The following is a 14,831-nucleotide window of genomic DNA, read 5'->3' as shown; positions in this document are numbered from 1 at the left end:
ATTTTCTGTGACTCTGAGTGTTGTAACACACATGTCAAACATATAAGGAATTGAATTATGGTCGCATGCTGGGATGTGCAGCTTTAGTACAGGCTATTTTTCAGGGTCCACATATAGAAAGGCAAAATGGATACATGTCTTTCCATCTCTATCTGCAAACCACTGGGCTTCATGTGCTTTGACCAAAAACTCGTATGCAGGTTTATATGAAGCCAGTTTTTAATTGGGAAATCAGCAAAGAGCTGTATTGGTGGTAGCATATCCCCTTAAGCACAGTGGGGACAGCTGTTTGACAATCTCAGCTAGGGATCATGCTCTCAGCACACACACTTGAGGTAAATTCTTAGTCACTGAGCTTCCTACACTTATGTCCATCTATTTGGATGCCACTGTGCCTGCTCATAAATTGGTTGCAATACTCCCATTATGACATAAGTGCTGTGCGACTCAAGGGTTAGTTGAGCAGCCTGCTGAATACTGAAGGGACAGTACCATCTGAAAACTGGAAGACACCAGGGATACATCTACACAGCAAACAACACCCTGCATCAGCCAGTCTCAGAGCGTGGATCAGCTTACTTGGTCTCACGGGGCTTGTGCTGCAGCACTAAAAATAATAGGTTTCAGAGTAGCCGCCGTGTTAGTCTGTATTCGCAAAAAGAAAAGGAGTACTTGTGGCACCTTAGAGGCTAACCAATTTATTTGAGCATAAGCTTTCTTGAGCTACAGCTCACTTCATCACTTCACTTCAGTTTTTCCACTGCATGCATCCGATGAAGTGAGCTGTAGCTCACGAAAGCTCATGCTCAAATAAATTTGTTATTCTCTAAGGTACCACAAGTACTCTTTTTCTTTTTGCGGATACAGACTAACATGGCTGCTATTCTGAAACGTTAAGATCTTTTTGAGATTTTTACCCTGTTTCAGAGTCAGTCCATGAACAGAAATAGATTATTATAGTGAGTTATGACCATCATGGACAAGGACATAGAAATACCTGTTATCAGAGGACATGGAGGAATAAGGGAGAAATACGGATGTAGTTCTTTAATAGAAAGAAACTACTAGGTCCCTGGCCCTTGCTGTCTATGTCTGTCTTAGTAAGCTTTGCTTCCTCCCTCATATGTTGGATGATTGTGATGAGCATCCCCATTTCAGTCACTCATGCTGGCAACATACGTATGCTGAAGGACAGGTGTGATGTCTTGCTTTGTGTTTCTTTGAAGGGGTTGTTTTGAAAGCTCACCATTAGAATCTTGAGTGACTGTGCAGAGGGCCTTTCATTTTAGCTGTGTGGATCAGCCTGTCAGAAAAGATTCTCTAAACTAATACTTCTTTAGAAAACACATCTCTGTGAAAAAAAACCCTCGATAAATACATTCTACATATATAATTGAAAATAGGTCATTGGTAGAATTAATTATGCTTTTTATTTAAGAGATGACCAATATCGAAGGGAGTCCTTCCTAGCTGAACATTACAGTAGGGTTCTCTTTAGATGAGTGGGTTTAAAAAATAAACTAAATGCTAACGTTTAACTTTGCAGGATAACAGCTTGTGCCATGACCATGAATAAGTATGTGGAGGAGAATGTTTCCCAGAAGTCCTACACAACCATAAAGTATTTCATGAAGATGCTGAGCAGTGTCAGTGAGACCCTGATCTTTATTTTCATGGGAGTGTCCACGGTTGGAAAAAACCATGAATGGAATTGGGCCTTTGTTAGCTTCACCCTCCTCTTCTGTTTGATCTGGCGTGCACTGGGTAAGAAAGTCTTGACATGCAACTTTGTTCTTGAGCATTCTTTACAAGTGAAACATGCATTTAGGCACCCCAATCTCAGAATCAGGCCCTACCGGGATTCACAAGCCCCACCCCCCTCAGCTGCCACCAAACCCTATAGGTGTCAAACTTGCTCAGTGCCTGCGTTTTTGCATTAAAAGTTCTGTAGACACCTATGTTTCCACCTCTGCACATGCGCACTGCAGCCTCACGTTAGGTGTCTGTATGCCTAAACTCCGGAGTAATGCACAAACCAGAGGAAGATAGGTGCTTCTCCACCTAACTCTCCTGCAGGCCCAATCCGGTCTGCTTACTGAATCGGGCCTCACACAAAATGGGGGGAGGAGGAAAAGGAGGAGAAGCTCCCTCATAACCTTTAGCCCAGTGGCTAGGGTACTCATCTGGGATGTGGGAGATGTCCAGCTTAAGTCCCCTCTATCCCTGAGAGGAGAAGGGATTAGAACAGGGATCCCCTGGCTCTCAGGGGAGTGTTCTAACTACTGGCTATGGGGTATTCTGATATGGGGCTTAGTTTCTCCTGTTGAAGCTGTTCCACTGTGGATAAATAATTAAAGGGTCATTGGGCCAGAGAGAGTGAAAGCACAAGAGCTGAGAATTGCTCAGTTATAGTCTGGTGTTTAGGACACCTAGTGTCCACCAGGGACGGGGGAGACCCAAGGTCCTCTCCTTCTCCTTCAGTACCTCTTTAATGATATGGAACAGTGGAACAGCTTCAACAGGAGAGTGAGGGAACCTCCGTATCAGAATGTCCCATAGCCCAGTGACTAGGGTACTCACCTGAGAAGTGGCAGATCCCCTTTTCCCCCTCAAGGGGAGGGAGGACTTGAAACAGGGGTCTTGCACATCCCAGGTGAGTATTGTGCCACTGAACTAAAAGCTACGTGGGAGCTCCTCTTTCTTCTCCCCTCTGGCTTCTTGCAGAAAACAACATAGGAATTTAATTTCAAGGGAGTTCACAGCTGAGAATCCAAAGCAGAGGGAGGTTCCTGTATCCAATGTGGATTTAGGTGTCTAACTCTTTGAGCTTGAGAAAGGTAGGGCTTAGGACACAACCCTCTCCTCAGCATCTCCCATAGGCTAGCTTGGCTGGGGAACTGACTGTGAATGCTGGTGATTTCTAGTTGTCTAACAGTTAGGTGTTGTGACACACAGCACCGCTATGGCTAAGTTCCTTTGTGAATCTAGCTCTTAGGAGTTTAACTGAGCTCCCATAGACTCCCATAGGTGGGAATTAGGCACCTAACCAGCTTTCATGCTTATATAAATTTCACCGGGTGGACCTAGGTGCCTAAATAGTTTTGTAAATCTGGCCCTTAGGAGCTAAAGCCCATTCATTTTCAATGAGACTTAGCCACTGGAGTGCTTAAGTCACTTTTGAAGATAGGACTTGGCTCCTAAGTCTCTTAGGCACTTTTGAAAATGTTACCAACATTTTAAATTAAAAATCTCTCAATCTGGTAAACAGACATTTCCTTTCTTAAAAAAAACAAAAACAAATAAACTCTGTGTCATAAAAATAAACATCAGTAATGATGAGGCTTTCCATGTCACCTCAATTTTCCCTAAGACTATTGTCTTCATCCTTTCCTCAGGTGTTTTTGTTTTGACTCAGATCATTAACGTGTTCCGGACAATTCCTCTAACTTTTAAGGACCAGTTCATTATTGCCTATGGAGGTCTCCGAGGAGCCATCTGTTTTTCTCTTGTCTTTCTGCTTCCTGCTGCTGTGATCCCCAGAAAGAAATTGTTCATTACTGCTACTATTGTGGTGATATTCTTTACCGTTTTCATTCAGGTGAGAACTCTCCTCCTGTCAGGTTTTGTTTCCCAGATGTTTTGTGAAGAAGCATTTGAGAAGAAAATCAAAATGTTTAATCTGCCTGAATGAGCCTTTTTCAGAGGGTTTTGTCACATGACCATACCTAAAAATGCAGTGTAGCCACTAGGCAGCAAAGGTGTGTCAGGTATTTATTACAGCTTATGTTAATGTGTAAGTAGCATTAAAATAAAAAGAAAACATTTCCTCCATAAGTAAATGTTAAAAGCCAACACAGCATGTTGGGCAAGCCAGAAGTTGGTGCCTTCTCTTAAAATAACCAACTGAGGATAAATACTAACCAGAAATTCCACTGTCACCTACTCTTGGATATTAATTTCCATATTACTATTTAGTCAGCCCTGAATTTTAATTTCTAAAACAATAGCTGATGGAGAATGTAACAAATCTGTGTTTGAATTATGAAAGATTTGCTTCTGGTTTCAAAAGCTGATTGTTTTTCTTCATCGTGGAATTCTTGAAAAACTTTTACTGGAAAAAAATGGTTGCCGTTAGCAAGTGCCATGTCACTAATAGGATTTGTCAGATGAATGCATCCTTTTTTTATGGACATCAATCCTAGTTTGGAGATTCCCTTCATTTCTGATTTGCTAGTGGGGACTGTGTTATGTGAGAGAGCACTTTGCCGACTAAATGCAACACTTGCTAATTACAGGGGTGAATTCATATTTGAAACTACTGTACCATACTTGTCTTTGGGGAGCCATGAGGACCCTCAGGCTGGTTGTCACAGTTCTGACTGAAAAAAAAGAAGGCATATGACTGAAATGTATGTCTCTATTCCTTTATGTCTATGAGTAAACAAGGATTTCTTTTCTGTTTTCTGTACAGGGAATAACAATTCGCCCACTGGTGGAGTTTCTTGATGTTAAAAGATCGAATAAAAAGCAGCCAGCTGTCAGTGAAGAAATTTACAATCGGGTACGCCATAACTTCAGCATTATAGGGTGAAATCCTGGCTCTATTGAAGACAATTGCAAAGCTCCCATTGACTTCAGTAGGACCAGATTTGACCTGTAATAAGCCTGTGCCACAAGGAGATAAACTTTCTTTTGTAGATATATATTAGCCTTTGGATTGTTCATTTTCTAAATTGTTGATCTGCTGTGCTAAAATTACATTCCTTTTACGCTTTATATATGAATTTGCTGCAGTTTTAGGACTTGCTTATGCTAGAACAGTGGCACATGTTTAACTAAACTGATATTAACTTCAACTAGTGAAATCAGTGCAAACCCTAATGTAGATACACTTAAACACGTATAACCCTACCTTACATCAATTTCTCTCTGAATCTAAGATACATACTCCCATAGTTAGGTGCCTAAATACATTTGTGAATCCCACTCTGGCTGCATCACAATTTGTAATGTATTTACCCACAGCACACCTCGGAGCAGTAGAGAAATTCTATTATCTCCATTTTACAGATGGAAAACTGAAGCACAGAGCGATGAAAGCTCAGATCCTCAAAGGTGTTCAGGTACCTAACTCCAGTTGATTTCAGTGGAATTTAGGAGCCTAAATGCTTTTAAGGGCCTACGCCTGATGATATGTCTACACTGCATCTAGGAGCGAGCCTCTGAGCCCAAGTCCACAGAACTGAGTTAGCAGGGATCACGTTAGTATACTAAAAATAGCCGTGTAGACTTTGCTGCTGGGGCTGGAGCTCAGGCTCTTAAGCCTCTCCCACACACCCCAGTTTGAGAGCCCAAGTTACAACATCAAAGCAACGTCTACACCGTTATTTTTATATACGCTAGCATGAATCCCGCTAACAAAAATCTGTGCCCCTGGGCTGTGAGGCTTGCTCCCAGATGCAATGTAGATGTACCTTAAGTGACTTGCCCCAAGGTCACACAGGAAGTTTGTGGTGGAGTAGGATATTGAAGCCAGGTCTCCTGAGTCCTAGGCTAGTGCCTGAAGCACTCGACAATCCTTCCAGTCAACCTAAAGCAATTTCAACACAGACTAAACTGGTTTAAGTGCATCTATTAACCCTTGCAGTCCCTTCTAACCCTGTGGTTCTATGATTCTACTTTACAGATTTGCACTGTTTTAACTTGATTGACTTTTGAATTGATTGAGTTAAACTGGTGCAACTTTTCTAATATAGACAAGACTTCAGTGATTTAACCAAGCTATTGTTAAAATGTCATATCTAAGAGCAAGCTAAATGATGTCTGTGGGAATTCATAATGAATCTGTATTTTTGCCTTTAGTTCTTTGATCATGTGAAGACGGGAATTGAAGATGTGTGCGGACACTGGGGTCACAACTTTTGGAAAGATAAGTAAGAATGTTATTTAAAACTCTTCACTGTAGAAGGGAGACTAAGTTGGCTGAGTGGATGAGCTGGCCCACCAATTGCAAAAGCAGCCGGTCAGGCAGCAGATTGACGCCTCAGGGTTTTACTCCTGTTTGCTTTGGTTTTAGCATGCGTGGGTTACACCGTGAGACAAAACAGTTTTACAAAACTACAGGAAAACAGAACAAAACCCTAAGGCTAGGTAAAAAACCCAGCCCTCTGACCCATGGCTGTGGAATTCCATCACCTCACACTATTCATTCCCCATTTCTGGCTGTTTTTGCAATTTTTCTGTATGGCTTTTGAGAGTCTGTCTAAACCTGTAGTCCCCAGCCTGCTTTGCTATTCCAGCCTGTATGGCTTTGTAATGTTGAAGCACAGGGTTAGCTCCTTGCTTGGTGGAAACCAGTCAGAATCCTTTGGCTCTTATCACAGGAAGACTCAGGAACTAGTTGACTTTGAGGTGCCTGAAAGAGTTGAATATCTGAACAGCGGATTGTCTGTTGCCCGGTTCTGGATGGTTTTATTTCAAACTTAGTAAGGAGAAGGAGGATCAATAGTGGTTCAGTAAGCATCCAATTGCTGCACTAGAGGCGAGAACTTCTAACAAATTTGAATGTTCTTTTTCAGGGGGCCATTAAAAGTTCAGAGCATGAAAGGCAGTGAGTTTAAGCCAAGGCCTTTTTGTCGCTATTACAATAATATTTACTGCTCCCTTTGTCTTTTAGGCAAACGGCTAATTAAAAATAATAATTGTCAATACGCCAACACAATTAAAAGCTAAAGGTCACTGTTAGAGGATGAATGTATGAGCCCAAACACAGGCCAGTCCCAGCAAAAAGAAAGATTTACTTGATCCTTGATTACCTCATTCAATGATATTTGATAGACATGCCAGAAATCCATCCTGCAGGGAGTAACCTCCATCCCCAACACTGCAGCCGTGGAATATTTGCTTTCCCAAACTATTTGTAACAGAATCTAACTGGTCGGGTTGGTTTGCCTCCCCCACAGGTTTAAAAAATTTGACAATAAGTTCCTGCGGAGACTTCTAATCCGGGAGAACCAGCCCAAATCAAGCATTGTTTCCCTGTACAAGAAGCTGGAAATCAAACACGCCATTGAGATGGCAGAAAGTGGGATGATAAGTACAGTCCCATCCTCAGATTCTCTCAAGTGAGTAAAGCCAGTGTGGATAAACCTCCATGTAGGTGTGTGGGTTTATTATACTACACCATTTGTGTACAGGGATCATCTCTTCTTTAAGGCTGGTATCCTAGTGTTGCCTGACACTGACTGTGCAATTACCATTTTCCCCACAATGAATCTGAAATGAATACTATCAGCGAGAGTGATGGCTGTAGCTTTGGGGTCGCTTGGGCACTGCCCCACTAAGAGAAGTGAAGGGATTCATTGTTGCTCAGTTTCACCTTCAGCCCACAGAGACTGAAGGTGACCTTTGCTCTTTCAGGTTGGAGAGCCTGATGGCACAAGTATCCCAGAGTGCAGCACATTTCCATAGGGAGCTGAGTCTAACTTTTGGGACAGTGCCTGGTCTTCTGAAAGCAGCTGGTACAGCCATGGCCGGATTTAGGGGCAGGCGACCACCCGGGGTGCTGGGCTTGGGGGCGCTGGGCTCAGGTTGCTGTAAGTTATTCAGAAGTTTAACAAATTGGGGGTGTGTGTGTGTGTGGGGGGGTCCATTTAGTCTAGGGCCAGCCCTGGGTACAGCCGCTGGAAAGGAGGTTTCAGGGGCACTTTGAAAAGTACCTCAATCAAATCTGTAGTTTAATCCAACCTGTATAGAATTTTGAGAGAGCATGACATTTTTGGGTGAGTTTTGAGCTTTGAGTCAGGATTACACCTTCATCTTGTAAAAAAAAAAAAAATCCCCCCCCCTGTGTAAAATGTTATTTTTATCTCTAAGGAAGAAAATTGGTAATTTTAATTTGTATGATCAGGTATTAAGCATTTCTCTCTCTAGCTCTCTTTTTTTTTCTACTTTGCAACAGTGACTATCTGTTGGAAGATAAAGTAAGGCCGCTTTCCCCTGCTGAAATGGATAATATGCGAGAAATATTAACAAAGAATCTCTATCAAATACGACATCGAGTAAGGGTGAAGTTATACTTAATAGAATGTCCCACATCAGTTTTGAATGTAAAGGTTATCTGTAAAATCCATTCTCAGACCAGATTCTCCTCCGGTGAAAATCAGTGGAGCTCCATTTGGATTTATGCCACTTGAGGATCTGTCTCTTTTATGTTCACAATAAGCCATAAGGGCTTTACTGGTGTTTATACCTTTGTATGGCTGCTAAATATTATTGTTACATTACATCCAGCTTATTTACTTTACTTTTGAAGGGTCATGTGCACATAGCCCCATGAAACCAAACTCCAATTTTGTCCCAGTTCTGTCATGCCAGTGTTTTGGTCAGCTCTTGATGTGAGACTGCTCTGCTCATTTTCAGTGGTTGTGCGGTTGTTTCTATTGAGAGTACGAATTGATGAGCTGAGAAAGTCGTGAACTAAAAGCAAAAAGGACACGGTACTTACACCCTCCTGTGGCTAAAATGGCTCGTGTGTCTGGGTTTTTGGAAGGTGTTCAAATGAGGAGCTGGCTGGAGCTGAAAATATTCTCCCCCTTTGGTGACTGATCTTATCACCTTCAAACGAGTGTCCTCAATTGACACACTGAATGAGCTAGTGTGAGTCTGGCATAAACACTGTATGAAGCCATTTCCCCCTAATTCTTTTTCATGATAAATATTGGCAGATTTAACAAAGGCAGGTGCCGAACAGAACGCCTGCGGAACAGATGACTAAAGAAACATTGACCTAATCACTCAGATTGTTCTTAATCAATGTTTAATGTGCTTTGGTTTGCAAGATATTTGTGACACTTAATAGAACATTAAAGCAAAAAGTGCACTTTGTGCTGTTTGTACATCTTCAATACATTTGCCATTGTGCTTCTGAAAATGTTACCACTGCCTTTATTTTTCAGACAATGTCATATAACAGACACAGCCTGGCTGCAGATGCAAGTGAAAAACAGGCCAAAGAAATTCTTATCCGTCGCCGGCACAGCCTGAGGGAGAGTGTAAAGAAAACCTGCAGCCTGTCTAGGGACAAACCGGTATTTGCATTTTAGTATGTTTGTAGAAAAGAACTTGTCATAGCTAAATATCATGCAAAATGTCCCCTTGAAACACAGGAAAATTTGAATGTGTAAGGGAACATGTAAAAATCAGTCATTTGTAATACTGACACTTAGGCTCTGATCTTGCACCTTGTTCTGTGCACGAGCCCTGGAGCTTGTGTGAAGCCCCATTTACCTCCACAGAGTGCCATGCAGTTGCATCTGGGTGGAACATGTTGTAGGGTGAGGTTCTATTGCAGCTGTCATCTGAAATGTCCACAAAAAGAACTTCCCAAACTTCATACACATAGCATGACAGACACACAGCTGTATGCTAATAGAGCCTGCTTGGCTGAGATAGACAGTGGCACTGAGGCAGAAAATCTGTCCATAGGATGCTCCGCAACAATGTAAAGAGGAGAAATTTTGACCAAGCTCAGCAGACCAACCCCCTCATTTGAAAAGTGCCAGGCGTTCTGCAATATCCACAGAGGGCATATAAAACCTCCAGCTTTGAGGAGGCACATAAAGGACCCCTCTCCCCACCAAGTAAATTGCATGGTATGCAATTTATTCTGCTTCAAATGATGTGAAGGGCTGAGTCAACCTGTACTGAAATAATCACAAACTTCCGGTCATATCTGAAAGACTAGGGGGAAAGGGTCTTCCAGCAGAGGCCACACTGGCAGCTGCTTTGAAATCAATCCATCTACCCACTTTAGGAGAATGGAAAATTAATCATTCTTTGAATATTTATTGTTGCATTCCATGGTTACTTTGTAATTACTGTACTCATTGTTACAGCTGAGATCAGAGTGACATCTGCGAGAATCACTGTATTTGGTTATCATTATTGAGGCTACCATGGCATTTAGTGTAATACTGGATCTTGTTCTGGAATCACAGTATTTTTCTGTCCCTGCAGCCATGGCTACACATTGCCTTGATCATGCAAATAACTGATTTACTAGTCAGGGGTGCCAGAGAGAAATACAGGACAAAGAAATTTTGTGGGTGGGAAAAGGAACAGGGGGTCCGAGCCAGATTGTCAAAATGCACAGACAGTAAATTTTAAAATAATTTTTCTTAAATAATGCTGGATTTTTTTTACTTAACCAATATGCCTTCAGCTCAGTGCTCATGCGTAGCATTGCAGTATCCAGAGGACAAATGTCTGATAGGAAATGGATTTCAATTTCAAGTTTCTTTTGGGTACACGAGTGGGATGGGTAGATAGGAAAAGGGGGCAGATTTTAAAAGTTATATAAAAAATTCTCTTGACAGTGATTCACAAACTGGATTCACTTGAGAAATTGTAGATAAAAAATTAAGAGTCCTATGCAGTAAGCTACCTACCACCAGTTGCTGAGTGTCTTCAACTCCACATGATTTTAATGGCTCAGCACCTTGCAGGAGCTAGGTCTTTAGGCCCTGCTCTTGTAAACACTTACGTGTGTTTAACTCTATGCAATGAGTTGCCCCATGACCTCACTGGGATTACTCACATGTATCAAGTTACTCAGATATATAGGTGATTACAGGATCAGGGCCTAGATTTATTCCTGCTCTGAGAGTTTGTAAGCCAACTTTCAACTTTGAGCTAATTTTAATAACTAAGTAATAAAGTTCTAAACAGGGATTGTGTATAGAAAGACTTTGGGTTTTCCTACATTAGCAAAAGTGGTCAAGGAAAGGTTGGGATTAATGAACATGTAACTAACTCTGACCTATCCAGACCTTTTCTCTAGTATAGATGCATATTAATATATTTTATTTCAGTTTAGCTGGCTGACATTAACCTTAGGCCTCTCATTGGGTAGGGCAGGCCTCAGCCAGCTAAACTGAGGCAAAAGATTAACCCGGGTCTGTGGTGGGAAAAGATCATGATCAACTATCATGTGTTTGCTAACCTCAGCCTAACCTTCAGCTCTTTTCCTAAAGTAGACAAACTCTTTCAGACATCTCCCTTGTGTTTCTGGTGTTCATTATGTGATATTTCACTCTACTATAATTTAACACTTCCTGCATTTATTTATACAGGCTCTCTCCAAAGCAACACGGTTTCTGTCCCTGCCTAAAGACGCTAAACTGCCAGAGAAATTACGAATAAGGAATAAAACATCTTTTAGAGGTAATGCAACATGTTCTGATACCAACGGCAGCACAGCCTACTATATGGCATATTTGGGATGGACAGACTCCCCAGATAGGGCCACATTTACCCATATGAGTCATCCTTACACGTGCAAGCCATAGCGTTCACATCAACGTGATTACTCACATGAGTAAGGACTACTTGCTTGGGTGAGGGTTTGCAGGATGGTGCCCATATCCTTGCTCCTAAACTACAGCTTCAGTAACTTCTTCAGTTGTTTATGAGACCTCAGCACTATTCAGCTGAAGAGGAAGTATTTTTGTAATGTCACCTTAGAGCAGTGGTGCCCATATTTTTCTTGTCACTTTCCCCCCCAGCCAATGTTCCCTCTAATTTTTGACACGTTATTTTGTGTGCGCAAAAAATTTCTTCTGTGCAAATTTTTGAAGCTTAGAAGGAACAGTGCCCCCAACCCCCTTACCAGGAATGGAATCTGTTCACACCAACCCCCCCATTACTACACAGTAGTCTCAGGGGAGGAGCTTGGGCTGAAGGTGGTGCTGGGGGCTGAACTGGGGGTGGAGAAGGAATAAGGGCAAAGCTGGGCGTGGAGTGGAGCTGCAGCTGGGGGCGGAGTTGGGCTGGGAGCAGCGTGGGCCTGGATGGCACTCCCTTCCTGCCCCCCTGTGGAAGCTGGCCCAGACCCCGCTGCATGCCCCCCTGAATGTTCCTCCGCGGCTGTCTAGGTGGGGCGTGCCCCACAATTTGGGGACCACTGCCTAAGATGGTATTGTGTTACTTTGCCATTGCAAATACTGCTCTTATGGGGCTATTAATTTGTAATTAGCACTGGCATGTCTTAAGATGAAATAAGTTATTGATAATTAACTGAATTAAAGTGGCTTTTTTGCTCCAATAAAGTTTGGTGGTGGCAGAATATATTTAATTGGGGTCGAGCTAGGGGGCAATGGTGAGAACAAGAGCCTGGACCCTGTGGGTGAAATCCTGGCCCTGTGGAAGCCAGTAGGAGTTCTGCCATTGACTGCAGTGAGCCCAGGATTCCACTCTCTATATTCAGGGGGTAAGAGGAAGAGAAAAGTGGTCACATCATTTGAAAAGGGAGTCAGAAGAAACAACACAAATAAGTAAATCAGGGCAACAAAGATTTGGAAAGCAAAATATTTAGGCCTTGATTCACATGTCTTCAAAATACAAACACCTTTCCCCCATGATTCCCTTTTTCTTAATACCAAGGGATATTTGCATTTAAGGCCCAATCCTGCAAACCCTTACTCATGAGAGTAGTCCTTACATAACTACTCCCATAAAAGTGAATGAGATTTCGCATGGTAGCAGTTCTGTACCACTGAAATCAGTAAGAGATTATGATTTAGTTCAGTGGGAACAGGCACATATGAGTCAAGCCTAGTCCTGTGAGTGAAGGTTTGTAGGATCAGGCCCCTGTTGTGTTTTGGTGTTTATGACTTTCTCTGTTTATATGTTCACCATAGGGATTATCCCCTTTAAAGATTCCCCCATAAAGATGAGGTTAGATGCTAACATCTGGCCTGCTTCTCCTTTCACCCCAAACTTTGATGCTAAAAAATGAGTATCTTCTCTGCATTACAACCCATACATAGCAGATCAGAGTCATTGTCACAGGCATTAGAAAGAATGAAATCTTAGATCCACAGACTATTGTCCAAAGAGAACAACTAGTCCAAACCAGGTGAACAGTAGCCATAACCAGTGGCTAGGTCATTGAACATCTGGCAGGAGTTGGGAATAGACTGTGAGTGTCCTAACTTTGCCACTGACCTTGGGCATATCAATGTGTCTTTCTGTGCCTCAGTTTCTCAATCTGCAAAATGGGGATACTACTTACTCTCTTTTGCAAAGTGCTTTTTGTGCTATAAATGAAGCACTATTAACAAGCTGAGTGTTACTATGGCAACTGGCTCAGAATGCTGGTCAGTGAATGAATTTGACTCCCTCTGGGTGGTGTGTCTTTCTGGACATTGTAGTGTATTTCACTCCCCAAATATCTCAGTGTTTGCCAAACCGGTGTTTAGGCATTTGGTTTCTCACCAAAATTTTTTTAATATTCCATGGAAAGTAGACAGCCTTTGTGAAAAATTTCGTTTTGTTGAAATCTGAGTTTTCCATAGAAAAATGGTTTTAATGGAACATCTCTGGCTTGCCCTCTATATTATTTTTATTATAATTTATAAGTAGATAGAATGAGCTCCATCTGATTCTCTCCCACGTAAAGTAACAATCAGGAGCTACCCCTGGGAAGATGCAACACATTTAGATTAAAAAGGAGTACTTATGGCACCTTAGAGACTAACAAATTTATTCGAGCATGTCTCTAAGGTGCCACAAGTACTCCTTTTCTTTTTATGGATACAGACTAACATGGCTGCTACTCTGAAACCTACATTTAGATTCAGTGACATTTCCAGACCATACTGCCCACCATAATTAGTGGAATATGACCCCCCCACAAGTTTAGCAATGGACCATGTCCTTGCAAGTTGGTAATTATGTCTTTGCTCTCCTGGAGTGTAGTGATGCCTTTTATTCTGTAGCTCTGTCTACAGAGGTCATCCACTGTCACTTAAAATTAAACACTGAAAAGGAAATGTGCCTCAAGATTATTCAATTGTCAAAAAATATATAATTTGACACATTTAGAAAAAAAAGAAAAAAGCCTGCCACCAGAGATGGAGAAAGGTTTTCTTTCTGTGAAATTATGTGGGTGGATGGACAATTATATGAGGATATATTTTGTTGACCTCTTCCTCCTTTATGCAAGAGAAATGCTGTGAAGAGTACTAATGGGAACCATTCCTATGACAGTCCCACAATGTACTCCTCTTAAATACTATTAAAAATAGATTTAAAGCACCATAACTGACTTAAGTATAGGAAATACCACAATTCATTTGTAAATAGTAAATGCTATAAAATATGGAAGTATTAAAATTATGGAAAGTATGCAAATATTGAGGAAAATATTAAGAAATTTAAAGGAATGCTGCTAAACGGAAAATCATTTTGATCTATATCTATCTTCAGGAATATTATCAACTTAAACTACCAGACAGTGACCATTTAAGATTATTTGTTGATAAATTACCACAGCTTTCATTGAGACAATTTGTACTCTTCCCTGGGGAGACCAATGAGAAGGGGTTTGAGGGGTTGGAAACTGTAAGATTTACTACATGGTATTTCCTTGACATTGTCCCTTCTGGTGGCGTAGAGAGGAGGAGACATGACCTACCACCTCCACAGATCCCTAGGGAAGATCCTTTGTCTGGTGGAGGGTTGGTCCCTTTGTGCTGCTTCTCTGGACCTCCTCCACCCTGGGCCATGCAGTTCCTTCAGGGAGAAGTGTGCATGCACAGAGGCTGACTTTACAGTGATTTGAGTACTATTTACTTAGGCAAGGATGCCCAGTGTAATAACGGCTGCACAGAGAGGGCAAAACATCACAAAGAGCAGCTCATCCACCCCTCTTGCCCATACAAACCCTACCAAAGCAATATCTGTGGAACATTCCCAGTGGGAGTTCTTCAGGGCTGGGGAGGGAGTAAATGCAGCAGACCTGACACTTTCCCAGTATGGACATTGCTACA

The 14,831-nt window shown here is 41.9% G+C and overlaps 1 protein-coding gene across 1 annotated transcript in view; it reads left to right on the top strand.

Annotated features, from left to right (window-relative positions):
* SLC9A2 (solute carrier family 9 member A2) overlaps positions 1 to 14,831 on the top strand; it is a 37,739-nt gene that overhangs the window by 18,827 nt on the left and 4,081 nt on the right. The window contains exons 4-11 of the mRNA XM_073351509.1: positions 1,547 to 1,764; positions 3,396 to 3,598; positions 4,472 to 4,561; positions 5,863 to 5,933; positions 6,963 to 7,124; positions 7,961 to 8,060; positions 8,958 to 9,089; positions 11,133 to 11,223. Coding sequence (XP_073207610.1) covers positions 1,547 to 1,764; positions 3,396 to 3,598; positions 4,472 to 4,561; positions 5,863 to 5,933; positions 6,963 to 7,124; positions 7,961 to 8,060; positions 8,958 to 9,089; positions 11,133 to 11,223 — 1,067 coding nt within the window. The remainder of the gene's footprint in view (positions 1 to 1,546; positions 1,765 to 3,395; positions 3,599 to 4,471; positions 4,562 to 5,862; positions 5,934 to 6,962; positions 7,125 to 7,960; positions 8,061 to 8,957; positions 9,090 to 11,132; positions 11,224 to 14,831) is intronic.

Source organism: Lepidochelys kempii, chromosome 1 (genome assembly GCF_965140265.1).
Source record: "Lepidochelys kempii isolate rLepKem1 chromosome 1, rLepKem1.hap2, whole genome shotgun sequence".
Lineage (NCBI taxonomy): Eukaryota > Metazoa > Chordata > Testudines > Cheloniidae > Lepidochelys > Lepidochelys kempii.
This window is presented reverse-complemented; position numbering and strand designations above follow the sequence as displayed.